The 13,885-nt window shown below is 39.4% G+C and overlaps 1 protein-coding gene across 6 annotated transcripts in view; it reads right to left on the bottom strand.

Moving 5' to 3' along the window:
* Cdk14 (cyclin dependent kinase 14) overlaps positions 1-13,885 on the bottom strand; it is a 575,534-nt gene that overhangs the window by 544,856 nt on the left and 16,793 nt on the right. The window contains exon 1 of one of the 6 annotated variants that reach the window (XM_050139708.1): positions 8,402-8,423. The exons of the other annotated variants lie outside the window; for them this stretch is intronic. Coding sequence (XP_049995665.1) covers positions 8,402-8,410 — 9 coding nt within the window. The 5' untranslated portion in view covers positions 8,411-8,423. Of the gene's footprint in view, positions 1-8,401; positions 8,424-13,885 lie in introns of those variants that run through there. 6 annotated transcript variants of the gene reach the window in all.

The raw sequence follows: 13,885 nt of genomic DNA, 5'->3' as shown, positions 1-13,885 counted from the left end.
GAGATAGGAGGAGCTGGGATGGCTTGTGCAAGGGCTTATATAAGAAAATTAAAATAATAAAAATATAAAAAAAGATCTACATGTGAAGCTTTATGAATGTATTTTGGTCGTGCATTAAAAGACATAATAAATACATACTGCCTCATAAACTTGGGTACAACTAATGCCTTAAAAACTATGAAAATGTTAACTTTGGATCTAGTGTTTCCTGAAACCTTAAAATGAGAATTCTTCCTATAAAGCAACATCATTAGAATAAAAAGATTTCATTAAGCTATAAAATCAAATTTTATGTACATAGATCTCAGTAAGGATTCCCTTAATGGAACAGGCTTGAAATAAATACAAATGTCAGTTAAAAATCATTGTTTTTAATGAATCATAGGGAAATTGTTAAATGCCTTGTTTTCATTAAGGCCGGACTCCAAGTAGAACAACGGATCTACAGATTTCCTAAAGATCTTTTGTGCTGCGCTTCCTTTTCAAGGTAGCAGGAGGCATAAACTCTACTAACAGCCATTCAGAACCTTCAGTTTTAAAAGTCTGTCTTGTATATACTGTCTCCGCATGCTTACTTTTTTAAAGATTTATTTATTTATTATGTATACAACATTCTGCCTGTGTGTATGCCTGCAGGCCAGGAGAGGGCGCCAGATCTCATTGTAGATGGTTGCGAGCCACCATGTGGTTGCTGGGAATTAAACTCAGGTCCTCTGGAAGAGCAGCCAGTGCTCTTAACCCCTTAGCCATCTCACTGGCCCCCTCTGTGTGCTTACTTTGTTTAAATATCATTTATTCAGTGTCAAATTATTTGTAAGTATGTAAATTAAAGTTGTTAAGTTGACCTAGATTCCCTGAGGCTCAAAGTTAAAACTAAAACTTCAGGGTAAACTGTCGACTCTACCTTCCCCAAAAGGTAAGAGGGCTTGGCTACAAGTATATAGAACAAAAGAATAAATGAAGATCAGAGAGGGGGTATTAAATCAAGTGGCCATTGTGTTAAAACAAGCAGAGGTGGCCAAAGGTCCTACATCTTCCTTTGAGAGAAGTAACATGAGTTTTTAAATTCAAAATGTAAAAAAGTATTATTGTTTTAAGACAAGATAAAGATAATTATATATTCTGGTCAAAATGGCATCTCCTTGATCCTTGACTCAATTGTGGCTCTGGGACACAGTCCCTACTGTTTGAGTATGTGAATGAATTCTAAGAGGATTACTTCTGCCATTCTTTTCCTATTGAATAGAACCCTTCCTCTTATTCCAAGGATGAGAAGGATGATTTATCTCCATGTTTTTAGTGAGTTATATAAATATAAGGATTTTAGGAATATTTTTTTAACCACTACTGCCTCTTTGAAACAAACAAGTAGGTTTTTCAAGATCCATATCTTTGCTGAGCCTATGTAAGATATATTACTCTAAACATTTTTGGGGGATGAGGGAAGACAGGAGAAGGTCATTCTAAAATCCTATGTCAAAATTTACAAAAGCATCCTAAAGTTTACAGAAAATCTCAATGCGTTATATCATACTAACATCTGGAACAATACTCATCATTTTTAGTTTTAAAGAAACAATTTATATAAAATATTTATTAGATGATTAACAGATACTTAATACAAGAGTAAACAGGTAGCTGAAAAGAAATAAAGTAAAAAATGTCAGACTTAATCCAGCTTGAATGTCTTACAAACTTCGATAAAATTTTAATCCTATTTTTCAGCGAAAACAATCACTTTTAATTGAAAATAGTTTTTTGTATACCATATTTTAATTATGACTCCCTGCCCCCTACACCTTCCTGCCCCACCCAAACCCACATCCTTTCTGGCGCGCTCTCTCTCTCTCTCTCTCTCTCTCTCTCTCTCTCTCTCTCTCTCATTAGAAAACAAATGGGCATCTAAATAAAAGAAAACTAAAATAAAATAAAGCAAATGAACAGAAAAACAAGGAGTCAAAGCAAAAAGCAGAAGACACCACAGCAGGACGCAGGGCACAAACATAGGCAGTCCCCCCAGTCATGGATGAGAGTTCCCCTTACTCCACATCCTCTCCAGCATGAGCTGTCATTTGTTTTATTGATCTTGGCCATTCTGACAGGAGATAAAAAAAATCTGAGTTGTTTCCCTGATAACTAAAGATGTTGAACATTTCCTTAAGTGTTTTTCACTTCTATTGGGAAGTCCCTTTTTAGATCTGTACCTCATTTTTAATTGAGTTGTTTTCTTGATGCCCAGGTTTTTAGTTCTTTATATATTTTAGATACTAGCTTTCTATTGGATGTATAGTTGGTGGAAACCTTTTTGCATCCTGTAAGCTACAGCTTTGTCTGAATGACAGTGTCCTTTGCCTTACAGAAGGTTTTCAGTTTCATGAGGTCCCGTTTATTAGTTGATTTTAGTGCCTGTGCTACTGGTATCCTGTTCAGAAAGTTTTTTCTTGTGCCCATGAGTTCAAGGCTATTCCCACTTTCTCTTCTGTCAGGGTGAGTGCCATGGGCCTTGTGCTGAGGTCTTTGATCCGCATGAAGTTGAGTTTCGTGCAGCCATCAAGGTTGACCAGCACCACTTGTTAAAGACACTGTCATTTTTCCAGTCTATATTTTTGGCTTCTTTATCAAAAACTAGGTGTCCATAGGTGTATGAATTTATGTATAGGTCTTCAAATTGATTCCATTGATCAACATGTCTGTTTTTATGCGAGTACCATGCTGTGTTCTTTACACTTTATTGTTTTTAATTGAGCTATACATTTTCCCCATTCCCCTTCCTTCCTCCCTTCTCCCCTCCCACCCTTCCCTCCTGCCCCCACGCTCCCAATTTACTCAGGAGATCTTGTCTTTTTCTCCTTCCTATGTAGATCCATGTATGTCTCTCTTAGGGCCTTCTTTGTTGTCTAGGCTCTCTGGGGTTGTGGACTGTAGCTGGTTATTCTTTGCTTTACATATAAAAGCCACTTATGCGTGAGTACATATGATATTTGTCTTTCTGGGTCTGGATTAACTCACTCAGGATGGTTTTTTTTTTCCTAGTTCTATCCATTTGCCTACAAACTTGAAAATATCATTGTTTTTTACCACTGAATAGTACTCCATTGTGTAAATGGACCGCATTTTCCTTGTCCATTCTTCAGTTGAAGGCAACATGGTATTGTGCCAATACCATGCTATTGACGAGGTTTTCTGTCCTGCCTGGTTCCCACAGTCCTTAAGTCCCAAAGGAATCACACAGAGAGTCTACATTAGTTATAAACTGATTGGCCTAGTAGCTCAGACTTCTTATTATCTCTTATATATTAGCCCATTATTCTTGTCTATGTTAGCCACATGGCTCCGTACCTTATTCTGCCAGGCAGTCACATCTTGCTTCTTCTGTGGCTGGTCACGACTGCACACTGGGACTTCCTTTTTCCTAGAATTGTCATTCTCATTAACCCACTTGTACTTCCTGTCTGGTTGTCCCGCCTATACTTCTTGCCTGGATACTAGCCAATCAGCATTTTATTAAAATATAATTGACAGGATACAGACCATTGTCTCACAGCACCATGCTGATTCTTTTACTACAGTTCTATAGAACCACTTGAGATCAGGGTTGGTGATACCTCAAGCAGTTATTTTCTTATTCGGGATTGATTGAGCTAACCTGGGCTAAAAAAAAAAAAATGTCAAGTGTTTGTTATAATTATTTCAATCTTTAAGAAATAATTAGTTTATATTTTATTTAAAAAGCACAAAACTATTAGACTTTATAATTGTTAGATATTTTAAATACCAAATATGTTTACTGTGTTTTAGATATAGCCTCTTGAGTTTTCATTTTAAATTATTAAAAGCTATTTTCTAATTTTATTAGAATAGTAACAGTAATATTAATAATAATGATAAAAATATCAAAAAAGGGAAATAAAAGTTATAGGTATAAGATATATATTTTAGTTTCCTCCTTGGTCTCCTTCTGCCAAGCACCCTTCATAGCCCTCCACTTGCTCCCTATGAGATTATTTTTGTTAAAAAAAAAATCAAGGTTAAAGAAAAAATGGTTTTGCAACAAAAAGAATATCGTAAGGTAAGATAAAAAATATTACAAAATGAAATCAGTGAGACTAATGTTATAAGATTGAAGTACACTAAAAAAAAGATTTTGAAAATAAAAGTTAAAGAAAGTAAATATCATTAAAATTTAGTTCATTTTAATATAAGGGTTATTAACTTTTTACGGTAAAATTCAATACCTTAAGATAAAATTAATGCTCTATTCTCTGTTTTACAGTAATAAGGTTTTCTTAAATATTGAACTGTTCTTTGTGGTGCACAAAATGTATCTCAGACAAACACTTAAACATGGCGATAAAATTCAGATGTAATTACAGAGTCTTTCTCAAGGAGGAAGATGAGGTCACCAACTGAAGCAGACAAGAAGGACATCACATCCAGGATTCCATCTGACTAGAAAAAAGGGGCTGCCTCCAGGTCCCTCTAACCTCTGCTGTCCCTCAAAAGTCAAGGAAATGGACGTGCAAATTCCAAGTTCTCCCAGCAAACATGTGCGGGCTTTATGGGAACACATCACGGAGACTCAAAATACTGGGAGCTCATCTCCGACCACACGACAGTCACGTCCCCCAGTAGCTAAGTATTTCTTAAATCCTCTTATAATTATTTTCAAAATTACCTATGATTTCCATGAATATTCCGGCTAGTATACACCTAAGTGATAAAAATACTGCTAATCTTGTTTCCGGTGAAGCTACACATGAGAGTGATGTCATCTCATTTCTGAATCTCGCTGTTCTAACTATTCGCTTGCCCCAAGCCCCTACCTAACTTGAATATACTTTTATACTTCAGAGATTCAAGTGTTTTCACTGTCTCTAAGAAGATTTTTTTTTTCCTCATTATACAGTACAATTTGGATAAAAGAAATCTAGTTTTCAAACTGACAAAAACATATTTTAAATCTTCCAAAGAAAACTCATTTGGGGGTACATACATTTTAAATCCAAGTTCCCTTCTGTAAAGACTCACTTCTTGTCTTACATGCAAACGTGTTTTTTGCATGCATGTATTTCTATGCACCACATGCCTGCCTGTTATCTACGGGGGTCAGAACATGGCATAGAAGCCCCTGGACTGTAGTTAACACATGGCCGTGAACCAAACATGCATTCCCCAGCAAGCACTCTCAGCCATGAGTCATGGCTTCAGCCCTCAAACCGAAGGCTCGCGAAACAAAGAAATGTTTTTCTATTAAGAAAATATACTCTGTGTGTGTGTGTCTAGCCAATTAGATTACTGTGTTTCTGCTTACGCTGAAGTGTTGTGATACAACAAATTAAAGGCTAAAAGGCCCCAGAACAGGCTCAGCTACTTAAGCAAAGGAAGCTCAGCTCTATGTACTCAAGTTACCACACTCAAAGATTTGTGTTAGCTCTTTTTCCCCCAATTTATAAAAAAGACATCTATCTACATAACAACATTCATGATGGCTTAATCCTTAAGTGCTGGTGTCTCTTAATTAAATAAGAATTTAAGGTGTCGTATATTGCAATTAGCTAATATTAAAGAAAAAAAGAATTTAAAGTTTCCTATTTTACTAATAAAAATAAAATGGGCAATAATACCCCTTCTAGAGTCCCATTTTTCATTTCTGACTGTCAAAATAATTTTTAAAAATTATTCTACAATAAATTCTATAAGATTATGATTTCTAACAGATCTGATCTCTTGTCTATAACATTGTTATTAATATTTGGTACATTTGAAAATAATATTGTTCAAAATATTTTTAAGGAATAGTATATTGCTATCCAATTTCTTTTATAATGTGGCCTTCCATTTACTTTTCAAAATAAATCTAGCAAGACAGCAATGGAATAAAACAGATTCACTCAGTATCCACCAATAAGACTTATGGTAATTCAGATATTAAATACAGGTTTTTCCTCAGAATGAGAGCTAGCCACTAAACATAATGTTATAGGTATAAGGTCAAGCTGGACAGAAGCAAAAACAACCCAAAACAAACCCTGAAATTAAAAGATAATAGACTTTTTAAGTGTTCTAAATACAAGTAAGAGTTCATTGTACACCAAAACTAAAATGCTAAAAATGATGATCTCACACACACACTGGCTTTTAGAGAGAACTAGCCCACTATGAACAGTCATTTTATTTTTAAAAATGTAACCGATTATTCTGAACTGTTGCCAAACGAACAGGAGCAGAACTGCCATTGGTACTGGGTTCCCGGCACGCATATCTGGCCTGCACTTTTTAATTAGGTAAGAAAGTCTCCTGGAGGCACAGGCAATGGGATTTATAGTAAGCACTCCAAGTTGGAAGATCAATTTGTATGCAGCACTTTGTTTGTACTTTGTTTCTCAATTAGTCCCCACCCCAATGTACTCTTGGCATTAATTTGCAACTTGAAAGTTACAATTCAACAGAAAATGTAACTCAATCAACATTCAGAGGCAGGAATTTTCAAGGCTCCTTTCCAAAGGCTAACCCAACAAGCCTCTCTCAGTGCTAGAAGGCTCAGGACTAAGGCATGACTAGATCATGGCTTCCCTCCTCCATTCATGACCCCTTTTACTGGGACAAACTGTTATGCGACCCTGGGAATACGCCTATGTAAAATAGGTATCGAGTCAAACATTTACTGATAATAAATCATGAGTTTTATCTTAAAACAATTTGGGGGCTAGAGAGACACCATGGCTGCGAGATGTCCCAAAGGACACGGGCTTGGCCCCCAGCACCCATATCCAGAACTCACAACCACCTTTAATTCCAATTCCAGGGAATCCAATGTCCTCTCTGGTCTCTGCAGGCATCTGCACACACATGATCTAACACAGACAAGCAGCCATGCACACATATTCCTCCAATAAAATAAATAACTTGTAAAACAAAAAAAAAAAAAAACTTTAAAAACAAATGTTGGTGCATATGTACGCAGAATTTACCGCTTATGAAGAGGAAAGTGAGTGTGCGCACTACTGAGATGTATGTACCTACTTATTTCTGCATAAAGAGGGAACACCTGATCAACCCTTTAGCACCGCGAGACCTACAGTATCTTCCGAATTCCTCAAAGCTGACCTACCATTGCTCTACTCTACGCTGTCAGCCAGCGCTGAGAGCACCATTTCACACACGTGCGTGCGTGACAGCAAACTGGGGGAGCTGAGAGTCATTCCAGAAAGTGTTGGAAATCCCAGCCTAATCCCAAGCCAAAGTTCCTCTCACGGGTTTTCATGAAACTTAAGTCAGCATTTTTTTTTAAAAAAAAAAAATCAAACATCCTAATCCAATCCAAAATGATACAAACCTGATACTTAAATGAGAAATGGCTGCAAAAATAGTAACCTTGCTTTCTGTAACTAAACCATTGTGCTTATATGAGGCCAGAAAATTACCTGTGTGCAGCTAAAACACACTGGTTCAACGCATGTAATAGCCTTGAATTGTCAGGGGGTGATTTCTTTGTTTTGCTTTGTTTTTCTTTTTTAACTCTTTTATTCTTTGTTCTTTGGGGGCCCACCACCCAGCTCCCAAATAAATACATGGAGAATTATTCTTATAAATGCCCAGTCTTAGCTTGGATTGTTCCTAGCCAACTTTTTTAACTTAAATTATTCTATCTACCTTTTGTCTCTGGGCTTCTTACCCTTCTATATACTGTAATTTATTTGTTATTCCATGGCTTGCTGTGTAGCTCCTCTCCCTCCCCTTTTCTCTCTCTTCTCCTTTCTCCTTCTATTCATTCTCTCTGCCAGCCCCACCTCTCCTTGCTCCTGCCTTGCTATTGATCAATCAGGTGTTTTAAACAAGCAAAGTAACACAGCTTCACCAAATTAAACAAATGCAACATAAAAGAATACAACACATCTTTGCATCATTAAACAAACATTCCACAGCATAGAAGACTCTAACATATCTTGAACCAATCTTTTCCAGCACTGAATCTGGTCCCAGGCACTGGCAATGCATGACAGAGTGGTGTGTGGTGCACAACCACGTGTTCAAAACCAAGGCGCAGTGAAGCTGTGCAATGCAACAAGGACAATCTTGGCCAAAAAGACACTGACCGCATCATACATCTGATGTAGCATTAATTTTTGGTCATGGCATGTTCCAAAATCTATCACCAAATTGTCCACAAGATCCACATTCAATAAAAGCAAACTGACACAGGGCCCAAAGACAAAGTTTAAGGAATTGGGGTCTAAATCACCCCTCATTCAGAACCCTCACTAGCTCTGTGCTGTTTAACTACTCTAAGTTTCTTCCTTATCTGTAAAACGAAATTAATGAAAACATTATTGGAAAATTTAAATAAAACACAGAAAGAAAAAGAATTAAGGTAAGACTTATCCCATCGCCACAGGCTTACCTGTAGCATTCTGGAGAAAGAAGTGGGGTGGGTGAGAAGAAGGTCCAAATAATACAAGAGCCCTTAAAAGATATCAAAAGTGTTGGCTGGCTGATCTTTCGGTCTTTTATCTGCAAGTGCAAAGGACTGTGCTGAACAGCCTAGAGAGGGGAATGTCCTGATGGCGCAAGTGGGTGGATTACTCAATTCAGGGATGCAGGAGCCAGGGAACTGGGGAAACGGGGCTTCTGCAGACAGTGACTGTGTTCTAGTGAAAATGTCGGTAAAAACAGAGCACCAGGGATGCAGGGAGATGCTGGAAGGCCTCAAACCAGAAGAAGGAAAGAACAGGAATTATCTTCCTCCCACTCTATAAAGGATGATCAATGCTATCTGTGACATTCTTGTCACCAGGTGCACACCGGAGACGTGACGTACGTGAACCACCCATTAGTGGTGCTCACAAAGGCCATAACTCTCATCCACCAAAACCCACCCGGTGGCCAGTGCTCACAGTTAGGTCCAGCCAACAGGTGTCACCAAAGGCTGTGTGACTGCAGAAGTTGAGACAGTAACAGCAGGAAGCATCCATGTGGACTTTACAGACGGTTCTCTCGTCTTTAAAATGAAGCAGTTTCTAAAAGTAAGACCACTGGTGCCCGTGCTGAAGCTAGGCCGGCACTATGTGGCCCTGAGCCTGTGCCCCTCGATGTGGGGCTCACAAAGTCAAACGCACACCCATGAGTCTCCAGAAGTGAGAACTCACAAATCCAAACCCACAGCACACCACGGGTGTACAGGGTGCTGCTGGGAAGAGGCAGCGCAGGCTCTGTGCCAGGACCTTTGAAAGGATTTACAAGCTCTAGGTTACCACTCTTCGCAACAACTTCTCCTGGCGGGACAGATAAGGAAAGGGGGCTCCCAGAAGGCTTTGCGGAGTCTGGAGGAAGGTAGGAGGAAGCTCCCACATCTCCTGCTCTAGCTTTGCACCCAGCACCCAGCACTGCTCGCAGCACCTGCTAGAACCTGAGAGGTGCATGCCGATCCATGCAGAGATGAAAAATAAATCTCAGAGGAAACTGCCTCGCCCAATACACTGCTAAGTCTGTGATTCCTGTAGCTATTCACTGCCTTGCAGATTACCCAAATGACAGTGTATGTCCCAAACACAGTTCATCAGACTTTCTCGTTATTCCAGAGAGACATATACACCATGCTGGAATTACAAAACCTTGCAGGACATACCTGCGGCTTTCGAAACGGATGCATTTGCTGAGACAGATGTGCGTGTGTGTCAGATATAGATCCATTTGGAAGAACAAGGGTTCCAGCTTAAGAATTTTAAGCACACACAGCTTTCTCCTTTGACATAAATTTTTTAAAAGCCTCGAAACAGCCTCTAATAATGGAACATAATTGGCAGCTATCTGACATAATAGGCTTGAAAAGTTTATCCACCGTGCTATGAAATGTGTCTGAAGACCTTCTGTATCCAGAGAGGGTACAACAATCAATATGTTATGTTCATTAAAGCGTTATACCATAAAAACTCATCTGAGACCTATGGAAAATTAATAACTTCCACTAAGAAAAACTAAAGCTTCCATCATAAAAAAATAAAAATATTAATTTCATACAACACTAGAAAAAGAAAACGTTAAGAAAAAAACAATTTGTGGATAGCCTGATTATTTAGCTAGGAAATCTCTGAAAAAGACTGGAATCAATAAAGTTAAGTAAAATTACCAATATGCAAAATAAATTAATAAAAATGGATTCTGCCCTTAACTAAGGATTATGTATTAAACAGCATCTCAATAACACCAAGGCAGACTTGTGAGAGCAAATAGTCACTAAGGTTCAGAGAGCAAAAAGCCTTCATGACAAGATCATCTTTATTTTTTGTTTTGTTTTTTTTTTAATTTTTATTTATTTATTAAAGATTTCTGACTCTTCTAAACTGCTTAACTGTTAAAAATAAGGAGCTGGAGAGGCGGATGAGCAGTAAAGAGTGGAAACTGCTCTTTCAGAGGCCCTGAGTTCGGCTCCCAACGCTCGCATTGAACAGTTGACACCTGTGTGCTGTAACACACAACTGTTACATCAGTTATACTGCCTGTAACTCCGGCTCTGGGCGATCTGATGCCAACTTCTGGCCTCCAAGGGCACCTGCACTCATGTGCGCAGACACACACACACATACACGCACACACGCACACGCTCACCCACACACACGTGCACACACACAACTTAAAAGAAAATCAGTCCTAAAATATTAATGAATGAAACATTGAAAAAGATGAGTTGTTACTAAGCAGAAACCTTTCTCCCTAAATTTCCAGTATTTGAATGTCATCTGTATATTTTCACCTTTCCATGAGTGATCAGGTGCTTTTTTTTTTATAATACTAGCATGTCACGCTATTAGAATTAATAACAAAAATACACACAGTTTTCAGGTCTGAACTTTAGTTCTCCACGGTTGGTCTTTAACCCAATGCCTGATCTTTTCATACGGCAACACGGTTATTAGAAATGGGTTTAAAGGCACAAGACATCATTTGATCCATCATTTGATCGAGACTGGGCAGCAGACAGAGAAACAGAGAAAGTGTGACTTGATTTTATTTCTTCCCCGAAACCCAAGATGCATGAAATTTCAAGAAAAAGAACCCAGCCAGGTCCAGGACGTCACATGGGCCACCAGCCTCTGAGTAAAGTGCCTGGTGGAAGTAGAGACTAGTTTGAACCCTCAAGTGCATGTTAAATTCTTGCCAAACCAACGGCAGGAAGGGCGGGCAAATACATTCATTTAGAAAGTAAATATTAACTTAATGAGCCTGGTGACTGGAAAACTGATTTCGCTCACTTGAGATTTTCCCTTCCCTACTCCTTCTCATCAAAAAGAGGGGGAGAAATACATCTAAATGGCCCCGAGAAGAACCGAAAATCACTCCTCATGTGGGGGCATCCACATCCTCTCAACACAACTAGTGTTTTGTCAAAAGCAGAAGACAACATAAAAGACCTGTGCACACTGGAGCCTGTAAGGGTCACAGCAGGGAGCCTTCTAGAAGCTGACATCACAGAACATCTCTCTCTCCTGCCTGAAACATGCGCCCTTCTTCCCCAGCCTGTTCCCACTGTGCACGCCCTAAAAGTACCACATTAGCCTCCATGAGAGGACGGCACTGAAAACACCCCTATCCCGAAGCACCAACCCAGTGCCTGGCACATCAGAGTTCAGGACAGAGAAGCTCGGCAGCCACGAGCTCTACACGTCTGCCCGGGAGGAGACAGCAGTGTGTGCTTCACCAAAGGCAGGCAGTGTTCAGAACAAAAGAGAAGACCGGCCAACCCATGAAACTGGGGCCGGGGAAGAGAACAAGGTAGAGAAAAGCAAAGAAAATTTTCATAACAGGTCTATTTCTTTCTTTAGCATCCACGGCTACCAGAAAACAAACAAGAAAAATAAAAATAAATAAATAAAAATAATGCAATGTCTCTCCTCTTTGCTTACTGAAGTCTTTCATCTCTCTAAACGGAAGTGTCACAAACTACCGGCTTCTTTTCTCTATAGCTGTCTCCTTCACGAAGACTCCAGCTGCCATGATATGAAATAAATATAAAGGCAAAGTCCTTTCATATGCACGAGCTAAGAATCCATGTATATATTCAGGACTTGAAGGGAAATACATTCACTATTAACCATTCTGCCTTGTCCAATGAAGGCAATCTACGCACACTGTCAAACGTTCCAACACTGCTTCCAGGACCTGACAGTTACGGCACCCTGGCATCTCTCGCCAAGCCTCCTCGTTTGACCCCATCTGTAGACCGTGCAGCTGCCACCCAACAGTTAACCTCCACCATCTTCAGAGCTCTGCATCACAGACATAAATGTTATCAAATAAAATACCTTTAAAATTGAAATCTGGCATGGAGCAAATGAGAAAAGAGACCCCTCCGGTTTCAAAATAACTAATCGGTCAAACTCTCTCCAATATCATTTTTATTGGCGTAATTATTTCATGTCCTCGGGCCTTGGTCTCTTTTCAATAGGCTGGGTGTAGCTTGATTCCAAAAACTGTCCTATCGGGGTTGGAGAGAGGGCTCAGTATTTAAGAGCACTTGATGCTCTTGCAGAGGACTTGGGTTTGTTCCCAAGCACCCACATGGCTGCTCTCACTGGCAAGTTGCTGCAGTTCCAGGGTACCATCACCCTCTTGTGGTCTCCTCAGCCCCCTGCATGCACACGGGGCATATAAATTCATGCAAATATACATACAGATGAACAAATAAATAAATAGGTAAAGCTTTTGTGGTGTCCTATTTACTGCAAAAAAAATCCATTCAGTCTTTTAAACTTTTTTATTAAAAACTTTTGAAGACAATACATTTGTTCATATTTTCCCCTCCAGTTTCTATCAGATACTCCCCACCTCCTTACTCACAACTTTACATTCTTTCTTTTTCTCTTTCTCTCTAAAATAATCAAAACAGACAAAACTGAAAATCAAAGTCATATTCAGCATCATGCCTTGTTGGAAACCGCTACGCAAATGCTGGGATTGCCGCCAAACACAGGCAGTCTCTATGGGAACTCTGTCCTTTACAGCGGCATGCCATACATCACACTGTACCTACACAGTGTTTCTCCTGCAGGGCACCCAGAGAAGATGCTACTCCAGACGTGGACTCCAGGCAATGTAGTAAGAGTAATATGGGGATGCAGGGCATGAGCACAATGGCTCAGCCAAGAGTGAGGTCACGCAGTCAATGTCAGTCACACAGGGTCTCGTGTTTTCATCTCCCAATAACTACTCAGAAATCCGTGGTGCGCTTCGCAAAGTACATGTTTGCTTTTTTCTCGCTATGACTAAAGCACCTTTGGGTGCACTTGTAACACGTCATTTAGACAGAGTCATGAGAACCTCCTGGGGAAGTCCCAGACTCAATTAAGGCGTCTGCACACAGGCCATGTGTTATCAAGCCTTTTGCACACCTGAACCCCGATATCTAATGCCCCAAGGATCCTCATTCGTCAGACTTAATAGTCTGCCTCTTAAGGAGGAGAGGTGAGGACTATGGGACGTTCTCCGTCATAGCCACTCGAAAGGGATCGAAAGCGAGCCAGGGAGCTGAAGACACCAACATCGGCCTATGACACAAAAGGATTTATAATTCTGGCCATGAATGACAATTCCTAACAAACAAGCTTATCTCATCAATCTTTATTTCTTCTTTATCTGTGATTCATCTAGATTAATGAAAAATGTTTCCAAGAAAATTCATTGCACCTGACATAGAATAATTTCCCTTTGTTAAAAATGTCTGCATAACTAACCGACTTGGCTTTTCTTTTGGCTAAGGCTCCTGGAATATTAATTTGGCATCAGACGGTATATACTGTAGCACTAAGAAAACCCTATGTTCTGAATCAAAGCTCAGACATCGCATTCTAAAATTATGTCATTCTAAAAAGTTCAGACTGGACATGAGTGT

The sequence above is a fragment of the Alexandromys fortis genome, unplaced genomic scaffold (assembly GCF_014885135.2).
Source record: "Alexandromys fortis isolate MF-2015 unplaced genomic scaffold, M_Fortis_MF-2015_v1.1 scaffold_38, whole genome shotgun sequence".
NCBI classification, from domain to species: Eukaryota; Metazoa; Chordata; class Mammalia; order Rodentia; family Cricetidae; genus Alexandromys; species Alexandromys fortis.
This window is presented reverse-complemented; position numbering and strand designations above follow the sequence as displayed.